The following is a 12,498-nucleotide window of genomic DNA, read 5'->3' on the forward strand; positions in this document are numbered from 1 at the left end:
ATTCACTTATAATTAATCCTTCAATCAATGGGGAAATCAAATAGCAATTGTGTAATGCTTTGAAAGCAAACATAAAGAGAACAAATATTAACACACACATAAATAATTCTTCAATCAAAGAGAAAATCAGAAGGACAATTATTTCAATGACTTGAAAGAAGGGATAAAGAGAGAATGTATCAATGCTGAAGGAATTCTGCCAATGCTTAAGTCCAAAAGCATTAAAGACTTTTATTATCAAACAGGAAAGAATGGAAATGAGTTGAATTATGCATTCAACTCAAGAATTTAGTAATAAAACTATATAACCAACTTAAGAGAATCAAGGGGAAAAAAGTAATAAAACTAAGGGGAGAAATTAATGAGGTAGAAAAAAAAAACACTTAAAAACCTAAGAGTTTATTCTTCGGGGAAAGAAACAGTAATAAAACAGAAAACTCAAGCTAAGCCAATCAATTTTTTAAAAGTGAGAAAACCAAACTTAGGAATCAGAATAACCTGGCATTGCATAACCTGTAACCCCAGAGCAGTTGTAAACAAATATTCCATATTTTGCCAATATATTTAAAATCCCAACCAAATGAACACTTTTTTAGGAAAATATAAGCTATAAAAATTGCCTGAAGAAAGTGTAGGAAACATAAATAGATCAAAAGAAAATCACAGAGATCAGCAAACTTATCAAAGAATTATTTTCCCAAAAAGGGTGAAACTTAATGATCCTACGAGCAAATGTGTCCAACTTTAAAAAAGGAAGGCGGGGCGCCTGCATGGCTCAGTGGGTTAAAGCCTCTGCCTTCGGCTCAAGTCATGATCTCAGGGTCCTGGGATCGACCCCCCCATCGGGTTCTCTGCTCAGCAGGGAGCCTGCTTCCTCCTCTCTCTCTGCCTGGTTCTCTGCCTACTTGTGATCTCTGTCAAATAAATAAATAAAATCTTTTTTAAAATAAATAAATAAAATAAAAGGAAGGCAATAATTCCAAAGTGATACAAACTTTCCCAGAGCATAAAAAAATATGGAAAACTTCCCAATTCATTCTAAGAGAACTAGTGTAAAGCTTCAATGATAACAGATCGCCAAATGTACAGGCTCTAGAGGAAAGAATGGCAAATCCTTACACCAGTGCATATAAAAACAGAACAGATAAAACTTAAGTACATACTGAGTAAATGCAGAAACGTGCTTTGTTCCCAGTTGGAATGGCTCCACATAAACCCCATTTCTCACTAAATTAACTTCCAAATTTAATCCAATTCCACTTAAAATTTCAGAGAGAGTAAAGAGCTCTGGAGACATTTAACAATTCATCCACGGTCCCCTAACTCTTCAATGCAGAGTTAAGATACAAAACCAGGTCTGTCTGACCCAAACGCCACCATCCTTTTCCCGGAGAGAGGAGATTACCTTGCAGAGGTTAACTGGATCTTAGTAAAAATCGCTGACCCTTTCCACCACTTCAAACCCCTCAGATTGTTTTGGGAGGTTGGGGTACCAGGTGGTGAGTATTATAGAGGGCACGGATTGCATGGAGCACTGGGTGTGGTGAAAAAATAATGAATACGGTTATGCTGAAAATAAATTAATTAATTAAAAAAAAATCGCTGACCCTGAACAGCAAGGGGTCATTCTAATGGAATAATGACACATGAGTTCAAAGTCTTTTAAAAAGACATATTCCCCCAGAAAAACTACGCAATGAACCACAAACAAGTAACAAAACGACAATAAATACATCTCTCTCAATTACTTTGAATGTAAATGGACTAAGCTGCAATCAACAGACAGGATGTCAGAATGGATTAAAAAAACATACGTACTGGGGTGCCTGGATGGATCAGCAGGTTAAAGCCTCTGCCTTCTGGCTCAGGTCATGATCCCAGGGTCCTGAGATCGAGTCCCGCATTGGGTTCTCTGCTCAGAGGGGAAACTGCTTCCCTTCCTCTCTCTGCCTGCCTCTCTGTCTACTTGTAATCTCTGTCTGTCAAATAAATAAATAAAATCTAAAAAAAAAAAAAAAAGACATGTATATGCTGCTTACAAGAAGCAGACTTATGTATATGCTGCCTACAAGAAACTCACTCCAGACTGACAGAAAGTGAGAGAGAAAAACATCTATCATGCAAATGGATGTTAAAAGAAAGCTGAGATAGCATACTTATATGTGACAGAATAAACTATTTTTTAAGATTTATTTATTTATTTGAGAGAGAGAGAGAGCAAGAGCACTTGAGTAGGGGGACAGATAGAGGAGAGAGAATCCCAAGTGGACTCACCACTGAGCGTGGAGCCCAATGCAGGGCTCTATCCCACAACCCCGAGATCACGACGTGGGCTGAAATCAAGAGTCAGATGCTCAACTGACTGAGTCACCCAGATGCCCCGGGACAAAATAGACTTTTAAAAAAGGAATGTAATAAGAGACAAAGAAGGACACTGTATAATAATAAAAGGGACAATCCAACAAGACAATGAAACAATTATAAATATATTTATGTACCCAACATGGGAGCACCCAATACCAAAAGCAATTACTAACAAACATAAAGGAACTAATCGATGGCAACAAAATAACAGTAGGGGACTTCACTATCCCCCTTACGTGGATGGATAGATCATCTGTGGAGGAAATCAACAAAGGAACAGTGGCTTTGAATGACACACTGGAACAGATGTATTTAACAGATATATTCAGAACACTCCATCTTAAAACAACAGAGTACACATTCTTTGCAAGTGCACACAGAACATTTGCCAGAACAGACCACACATTATGCCGTGAAACAAGGCTCAACAAATTCAAAAAGATCGAAGTCATACTATGCATCTTTTCTGACCACAACACTTTGAAACTGAAGTCATCATAAGAAAAAAAATTTGGAAAGACCACAAATACAATGTAGGTTAAATAACATGCTACTAAACAATGAATAGGTCAACAAAGAAATCAAAGAAGAAGTAAAGAATTACATGAAAATAAACGAAAATGAAAACACAACAATCCAGTATCTTTGGGGTACAGCAAAAATGATTTTTTTTAAAGATTTTATTTATTTGAGAGAGAGATCACAGAGGGGAAAGTGAGAGGGAGAAGTGAGAGGGAGACTCCCCGTTGAGGAGAGAGCCCGATGGAGGGCTCGATGCAGGGCGCGATGCAGGGCTCATTCTAAGGCCCTGAGATCATGATCTGAGCCAAAGACCGATGCTTAACTGACTGAGCCACCAGGGCGCCCCAACAAAAATGATTCTAAGAGGCAAGTTTAGAGCAGTACAGACCGACCTCAAGAACAAAATAAATCTCACCAAAAAACCTAACCTTATGTACTAAAGGAGCAAAAAAAAAAAAAAAAAAAAAAAAAGGAACAACAAACAAAAGCTAAACCCAGCAAAAGGAAGGAAATAATAAAGATTAGAGTACAAATTAATTATAAACAAATAGAACCAAAAAACCAAAAAACAAGAGAACTGATTAATGAAAGTAGGAACCAGTTCTTTGAAAAGATCAAGAAAATTTGATAAACTTCTAGACAGACTCAGGAAAAAAAGAGAGAGAGAAAAAAAGAGAGAGGACTCAAACAAAATCACAAATAAGAGAGGAGAAATAACAAGAAACACCACAGAAATGCAAACAGTTGGAAGAGAATATTATGAAAAATTATATGCCAACAAAATGTGCAATCTAGAAAAAAACGGATAAATTCCTAGAAACATATAATCTACCAAAACTGAAAAAGGAAGAAAGAAAATGTGAACAGACCAATAACCAGCCACAAAATTGAATCCGTAATCAAAAAACTCCCAACAAACAGAAGTCCAGGACAAGATGGCTTCAGGGCCAAATTCTACCAAACATTTAAAGAATTGAAATCTATTCTCTCAAAATTCCAAAAAATAGAAGAAGGACAACTTCCAATTTCATTCTATGAGGCAATTATCATCCTGATACCACAGCAAGATAAAGACACCACAAAAGAAAGAGAACTACAGGCCAAATCTCTGATGAACATAGATGCAAAAATCCTCAACAAAGTACTAGGAAACTGAATCCAACAATATACTAAGAAAATTATTCACCACGATCAAGTGGAATTTATTCTCAGGATGCAAGTGTGGCACAATGTTCACCAATCAATCAACATGATACAAGAAAGGATAAGAACCATATGATCATTTCAAGAGATACAGAAAAAGCATTTGACAAATACAACATCCACTCATGATAAAAACCTTCAACAAAAGTCTAAAGGGAACATGCCTCAACATAATAAATGTCTTATATGAAAAACCCACAGCTAATATCATCCTTAACGGGGGAAAACTGAGAGCTTTTCTCCTAAGGTCAAGAACAAAATAAGGATGTCCGCTCTTACCACTTTTGTTTAACATAGTACTGGAAGTCCTAGCCTCAGCAATCAGACAACAAAAAGAAGTAAAAGCCATCCAAATTGGTAAGGAAGAAGCAAACTTGTACTATTTACAGGTGACATGACACTATATATGGAAAATCCTAAAAACTCCACCAAAAAACTACTAAAACTGATAAATGAATTTGGTAAAGTCACAGGATACAAAATCATCATACAGAAATCTGTTGCATTTCTATACACTAATAATGAAGCAGAAGAAAGAGAAATTAAGAAAACACTCCCAAGGTACCTGGGTGGCTCAGTTGGTTAGTCCTCTGCCTTTGGCATGGGTCATGATCCCAGGGTCCTGGGATCAAGCCCGGCATCAGGCTCTCTGCCTCTCTGCCTACTTGTGACCTCTGTCTGTCAAATCAATAAATAAAATCTTTAAAAATAAGAAGAAAGAAAAAAAAAGAAAACATTCCCATTTGCCCCCAAAACAACAAAATACCTAGGAATAAACTTAACCACAGTGTGAAAGACTTGTACTCTGGAAACTACAAAACACTGATCAAAGAAACTGAAGACAACACAAAGAAATGGAGAGACATTCCACGCTCGTGGATTGGAAGAACAACATATTGTTAAAATGTCCATACCACCCAAAGCAATCTACAGATTTAATGGAACCCCTATCAAAATACCAACAGCATTTTTCAAAGAACTACAACAAACAATCCTAAAATTTGTATGGGACAGCAAAAGGCTGTGAGTCGCCAAAGCAACTCTGAAAAAGAAAAAACTGGAGGCATCATGATTCCAGACTTTAAGTTTTATTACAAAGCTGTAGCAATCAAAATAGTATGGTACTAGCACAAAAACAGACATACAGATCAATGGAACAGAAGAGAAAAACCAGAAATAAACCCACAATTACATGGTTAATTAATCTACGACAAAGCAGGAAAACAATAGGAAATGGGAAAAAGATGGTCTCTGCAACAAGTGGTGCTGGGAATTCTGAACAACAACAGAGACCACTCTCTTTCACCACACACCAAAATAAACTGCAAGTGGATTAAAGACCTAAATGTGAGATCTGAAACCATAGAAATCCTAGAAGAGAGCAGACAGTAATTTCTCTAACACCAGCCACAACATATCTCTAGATATGTTTCCTGATTTAAGGGAAACAAAAGCAAAAATAAACTACTGGGACTACATCAAAATGAAAAGCTTTGGCAGAGCAAAGGAAACAATCAACAAAACTAAAAGGTAACTTACGGAATGGGAGAAGATACTTACAAATAGTATCTCTGATAAACATTAGTATCCAAAATATATAAAGAATGGATACAACTCAACACCCAAAAAACAAAACAACCCAACTTTAAAAATAACAAAAGACATGAACGTTTTTTCCAAAGAAGACATGGAGATTGCCAACAGACACACTGAAAGGTGTTCGGCATCACTCATTATTAGGAAATGCAGATCAAAACCACAGTGACGTCATCACCTCACACCTGTCCGAATGGCTGAGATCAACAACACAAGAAACAACCAGTGCCGTTGAGGATGTAGAGAAAAAGGAACTCTCCGTGCACACTGTTGTGGGAATGCAAACTAGGTGCAGCCACTGTGGAAAACAGTACAGAAGTTCCTCAAAAAGTTAAAAATGGAACTACCCTAAGACCAGTAATTGCATTACTGGGTATTTACCCAAAGAATGCAAGAACCCTAATTCAAAGGGATATGTGCACCCCTATGTTTACAGCAGCATCATTAACAACAGCCAAACTGTGGAAGTAGCTCAAGTTTCCATCAACTGATGAATGGATAGAGATGTGACATATACACATACACACACATGTGCTCATGCACGCACACGCGCGTGCGTGCAGACACACACACACACGAATATTATTCAGCCATTAAAAAAAAAAAAAAAAAAACGAAATCTAGCCATTTGCCATGACATGGATGGAGATATAGAGTACTATGCTAAGTGAAATAAGTCAGTTGGAGAAAGACAAATACCATAGGATTTCCTTCATAGGTGGGATTTAAGAAACAAAACAAATGAGCAAAGGGAAAAATAGAGAGAGAAGGAGACAAACCAAGAAACTGATGATCACAGAGGGGAGGTTTGTGGGGATGGGTTAAGCAGGTGATGGCGGTTAACGCGTGTTCTCATTATGACCAGCTCTGAGTCATGTAGAGAATGGCTGAATCACTGTATCATACACCTGAAACTCTTAACACTGTATGTTAATGGTACAGGAATTGAAATTAAAAACTTATAAGAAAAAAAAGGAAGAAGGTATATTGCTGATCAATCCACAGGAATTTATCATTAATTCTGAACAAGATTCTGCAGTTATCACATTCATTCTAAAGATTTTTATTTATTTATTTAACAGACAGAGATCACAAGTAGGCAGAGAAGCAGGCAGAGAGAGAGGAGGAAGCAGGCTCCCAGCTGAGCAGAGAGCCCGATGCGGGCCTCGATCCCAGGACCCTGGGATCATGACCTGAGCTGAAGGCAGAGGCTTTAACCCACTGAGCCACCCAGGTGCCCTATCACATTCATTCTAAAACACTTTTCCCTATGTATTATTTACTTAGAGAGAAATATATTGTTTTATTTACATACAAGTACCCTGGAGACCTAATTTGCATAGTTTTGTAATTCAATCTCCATTGCTAAGACTGGCAGACGATTTCATCATTTCTGCCAAATCCAGGTCACATCCCAGTTCCCTGCGGCACCAATGCCTAGAGGCTGAGGCACCTTTTAAGTGGGACATCAGATAGCTAGTTGAGAACTACCTAAACTCACCCAAAAATAATAAATGACACCAATGGCTTCTCAAGATCTGCTCATAAGGTATTTAATTACTCCTGATGCCCCATAAGGAGAATTATGAAAAAATTATTATAATTGTCACAATATTATTCTAAAAATCCATGAGATACATATGTGCAATGAGCTTTATTACTACTATTAGAAACTCCTTCCTGTCCACTTCTCTTTTCATCTAATATCTCCCTTCCCACATCCTAGGGCTGCCTCTCCCTATCTGCTCACCCCAACTTGAACTTGATTCACACCCGCAACCAGTCCTGAAGTCAGTTTCCATTCTAGATGTGAAGCCACTGGTCACCTCCCCGGCTTCTCCTCTCCCATAGCCAAGAAGAAGAAAGGACTGTTGTGTTTCCTGCAAATGGTAAGTTACATGGCAACCCTCTAGTGCCTTGAATAATTGAGAATTGACTGCCTCGTCACCAAATGTTCTCTTCTTTTAAATGCCTTATTACCTTCCATTTGAACCAGGGACCCAGCCGAGAAACCATCCGCCAGTGCCCATTTGGCCTGGCATCAACAGGACAGGAATCTCTCCTACTAGGCCTGCTAGAACCGCACCCTCCTGACTACAGACCTCAGAAAGCAACCATGAACTCTTGTGCCCAACGGACTCTGAAGGACATCTCCCCACATCTTGTGCTTGGCATTTTCTGGGAGGCAATGAGACTTCACCTCCACCTACCAGCTGTCTGGAACCCGATGATGGCCGGCATGGAGCGCGTGGGAGGGGCGGTGGAAATGCTCATGGTGTAGTTGGTGCCTCGGTGCAGATCTAGGCACACTTCTGGGGTCCTGCTTTCTGTGGTCACGTTGACTGTCTCCTCATGAACTGATTCCATAGAGTACAACCGTTGTCCTTTTATGTATATCTTTGGTGGGGGGGGGAGTAGAAAAAAGAACCCACTGTGACTCTGGTGAAAACAAGGGAGAGAGACTTGGTGGAACTGAATCCCATTGTCCTACTGGCTCCTTTAATCCCACGCTGTGCTCGAAGGGGAGATGAATGAGGTCAGCCTCTGCTCTCAGGTATCAAGGCCGATCAGCCCAGTCACCAGCGGACCCTAAGAAGTGACATAAAATGAGGAGTCCCTCTAGGGAGGCTTATGCTGCACGCAAAGGACCAGCTGTCCATGGAGGCCGTTGCACCCTGAGAACCACTCGCTGCCTCCTGTTCCCGAGGCAGCAGATGCTTCCCCTCTTCTGGGGGCGTGAGATTCGAGTGCTGGGAAACAAGCAATCATGATGATGCCAAATATAAACATATCCCCCCACACACACCCTGCCGGAGGACACATATATTAAATGCAGAATGTAAAGTAAAATAAACCAGATATCTGAAAAAAAAAAAAATCTGATCACTTTTGAAAAGAACAGTCAGACTCTTAGGTGGAGAAGCCCTCATGAAAGGAAGTCTCTCCAAGTCATGCTCCCAGAGGGAAAAAGTGGAACATTTTACTTACCATGTAGACAGTCTTGGAGAGAATGCTTCCTGGGTTTACCTGCCACCTCACGCAGGTGTTATTAAACACTGATACAGCACGGATTTCTGTAATTATTTCTGAAACAGAAAAAGAGAGTCCATTCACGAAATGCCATCAGCAGCCTTTGGCATGACTTAGTTTCTTGGTGCTGCTTGTATCTCCGCTAATCACTGTTCAGAGGTCTGATTCAGACACCAAATCAGGCCATTCAAACTGCCCCAGGCCAAGTACCCCATTTATCTCCACCAAGAATGAGCCTGGCCCATTACCTGACTTGGACGAGAAGAAAAGCTAGGTACCCGCTTGAGAACGGCTAAGAACTCCAAGCTGTGATTGGCCTGGTAGGCCACTGGATGCCACTGGCGTTCCACTCCTGTGGGATGGAGAGCCGCCCCCAGCTGCGCCCTGACTCCTCCAGGCAACTGCTCAGGAAAGAAGTGTTTCTGGCTTCATCCCACCTGGCTGACAAAACCCTCTTATTGCCAGGTCACTGCTGTCCCGAAAAGGGGCAGCAGTCCCCACACAGGGCCATTCCTCAGGAGCAGCTCAGAGTAACTGAAATAAATTCTCCATAACCTCCCCAGATATTTCTGGGGCTGCTCTAACCGAAGCCATTTAATTCTGACTTATCAGAAAGCCACCGATTTCTCCAAGTTGTCTGGCTTTTTAAAAATATTCTGTGTGGGGGCACCTGGGTGGCTCAGTGGGTTAAGCCTCTGCCTTTGGCTCAGGTCATGATCTCGGGGTCCTGGGATTGAGCCCCACATCAGGCTCTCTGCTAGGCAGGGGGCTTGCTTCCTCCTCTCTGCCTGTGTCTCTGCCTACTTGTGATCCCTGTCTGTCAAATAAATAAATAAAATCTTTTAAAAATATATATATATTCTGTGTGGGGGCACCTGGGTGGCTCAGTGGGTTAAGCCTCTGCCTTTGGCTCAGGTCATGATCTTGGGGTCCTGGGATCAAGCCCTGCATCAGGCTCTCTGCTCAGCGGGGAGCCTGCCTCTCCCTACTTCTCTGCCTACTTGTGATTTCCGTCTGTCAAATCAATAAATAAATCATTTAATAAATAAATAAACAAATAAATATTCTGTGTGTATTTCATGTAATAACTTTGGCAAATTGGGAAACTGTATTAGGGTCTTGGTTCTGAGGTCACAGTTCCCAATGGACAGTATTGACTCTCTGTCCTTCCCGGCTCTACTCACGGGACCCCTTACCCCTGCTTTCTGGGATGTCATTCCCCATCGTGTAATAAATGTAAGCCCTGTGCCTCAGGCTCTGTTTTCTGGGAAACCCAAGGTAAGATTCCCATCAAGAGGGTGAGGAAAAATAATTCTCCATCTCAGAAGATGGCTCTTTTCAGCTCTCCCTCTCAGTTCTCTCTCATTGTCTCTCCCTTCCTCAGCCTCCGCCATGGGAAAGACAGCCTGCACGCCGGGCACTGAATACAGACTCATTTCCCTTGCAGCCAGAACTAATGCTACTGTTAGACAGACCCTGGTCTACTGATGATCTCTTTGCCATACAAGACTTTACATCTTTGGGTGGCTCAGCAGTTGAGCGACTGCCTTTGGCTCAGGTCATGATCCTGGAGTCCAGGGATCAGGTCCTGCACCCAGCTCCCTGCTCAACAGGGAGTCTGCTTCTCCCTCTGAACCTCCCCCCTCTCATGCTCTCTCTCTTGTTCTCTCTCTCTCTCTCTCTCTCTAATAAATAAATAAATAAAATATTTAAAGAAAAAAAGAGATTTTACATCTTTACTAAATCATCCATCAGCAGCATTACTGGGTCTTGGCTAAGCCTAGGTCAGGCTCTCAGTAAGTGAGAATAAATATAGGCAGACAGAGAAAACAGACCAATTCCTGAGAGACACCAAAGGATCACCTATGGCTATCTAAAGCATCCCCGGGCCTCTACATCAATAATTCTCCCAGAGCACAGATAAAATGAAATCAAAGAAATACTCCAGTTGTGGACATGGGTACCCCAAGAGATGCAAAGATCCTATCTGTTCACCCCCTTGGGGAGCATGAAGATGATGCTGGCGTCAGTGTTTTATCAGCTTGAACAAGCCCCAAATACTCTGGCCCCTCCCTTCCCCATCACCCTTCAAAGGTGTTAGAGCCCTGGACTCCTCTGCTCCCTCACACATTCCTCTGAAACTAACTCACCACCTGGTCCAGAGGAAACAGAAACAGACCGCCCTCACCTTGTCTCTGACTGCCAGTAAAGCAAATTTCCTTCTCACTGGGGACCCCTTTGCCACCCAAACAGAGATGAGAAAGGAGACATGAAAGTTTCCTTTCTTGTCCTTCCTTTTTGCTCATTCACTATGACAACAGCAAATGATATCTCAAAATTGCCATCTGCCTCCTGCCTGTGCCATGCTCTCTTGCACAGATGGGACCAAGATCTGATTACAGGGATGTCAGATAGCTCATCCCAAGGAGCAGCTTAACAAAATGCAGTTGCTTTCCCCTCCAGGTGTCCACAAATCAGCTGGAAAGATCTCTTTATAAACCCATCAGATAGTAAACATCAGATAAATGCTGCTCCCTTAAAGAGATACCCTAATTCTAATAGTACTGATAATTGAACACATTTCTGGAAGTTCTCTTTGGAACTGACTCCAGGGCTCTCTCTGCACCACTCACTGAATGATTACCAAATGCCAAGCATCCTCCCATGCCAGGCACTAGGCTATGACAATAATTAGAACAAAAGTCCTTCCCTCAGGAACATGTTGTCTAATGGAGGGAGCAAACATATAAGCAGGGAAATTAGAACCTGATAAATTGTAGAACAAAGTTACACACAAGTACCATGGGGTCTAGAGAAAGAAGCCACCCACCCTCACTGGAGGGTCTGGGGAAGCCGGCTTTGTGGAGGGCATGACCTTGATGGGTGAAAGGCTGAAGAGTGGGGAAGACATCTAAGCAAACAGACAGCAGGGCTAACGCCTGGAACCATAAGGGCTGTGGCATGAAACAAGACAGGATCAGACGGGGAATGACCCCACTTGCCACGCTAAGGGCAGACTTATTCCTATAAGCAATGGGTAGCTAAAAGCAAAAACATAATGGTGCCTTTTTTTCCTTTAGAAAGATAACTCTGGCGTTTTGCAAAGTAAACATTGGAGTAGAACTGGAGATCATAAGAACAGGATACTCTTTACCCAGCGACTATAAGATGCCAAACACTGATAGATCTTTAAAGACCAGATCCTACCTGAATTGCAGTCGTAAGAAGCGACAGCGAACATTTACTGAGTTGTTATTATGTACCCGATAATATGTATAGAACTTTAATAGCGTCGTTTATTTAATCTTCAAAATAGCTCCAGGATAATGATTTCATAACACGTCACACCATCACACTGTGTGCCTTAAACTTATGCAGGAATGTAAGTCATTATTTCTCAGTAAAACTGGGGGAAAGTATATTAAAAATTAATTTAAAATAAGCCCATGAGGGCGCCTGGGTGGCTCAGTGGGTTAAGCCGCTGCCTTCGGCTCAGGTCATGATCTCAGGGTCCTGGGATCGAGTCCCGCATCGGGCTCTCTGCTCAGCAGGGAGTCTGCTTCCTCCTCTCTCTCTCTGCCTGCCTCTCTGCCTACTTGTGATTTCTCTCTGTCAAATAAATAAATAAAATCTTTAAAAAAAATAAATAAATAAATAAATAAAATAAAATAAGCCCATGAGCTTAATATTATTATGTCCATTTTCTAGACCTGAGGCTTGGAGAAGTTACACAACCAGCCAAAGGTCATGTGGGTTGTAAGGTTACAACCAGTCAAGTCAGGA

General features: G+C 41.3%; 1 protein-coding gene across 6 annotated transcripts in view; it reads right to left on the bottom strand.

Annotated features, from left to right (window-relative positions):
• SUSD1 (sushi domain containing 1) overlaps positions 1-12,498 on the bottom strand; it is a 137,028-nt gene that overhangs the window by 70,175 nt on the left and 54,355 nt on the right. For all 6 annotated transcript variants that reach the window (XM_045081707.1, XM_004747806.3, XM_045081706.1 and 3 more), the window contains exons 7-8: positions 8,674-8,771; positions 7,896-8,082 (exon numbers count right to left, since the gene is read on the bottom strand). In XM_045081707.1, the coding sequence (XP_044937642.1) occupies positions 7,896-8,082; positions 8,674-8,771 (285 nt within the window). The remainder of the gene's footprint in view (positions 1-7,895; positions 8,083-8,673; positions 8,772-12,498) is intronic.

Source organism: Mustela putorius, unplaced genomic scaffold, assembly GCF_011764305.1.
Source record: "Mustela putorius furo isolate JIRA1106 unplaced genomic scaffold, ASM1176430v1.1 tig00000580_pilon_pilon_pilon, whole genome shotgun sequence".
Classification (NCBI taxonomy): Eukaryota; Metazoa; Chordata; class Mammalia; order Carnivora; family Mustelidae; genus Mustela; species Mustela putorius.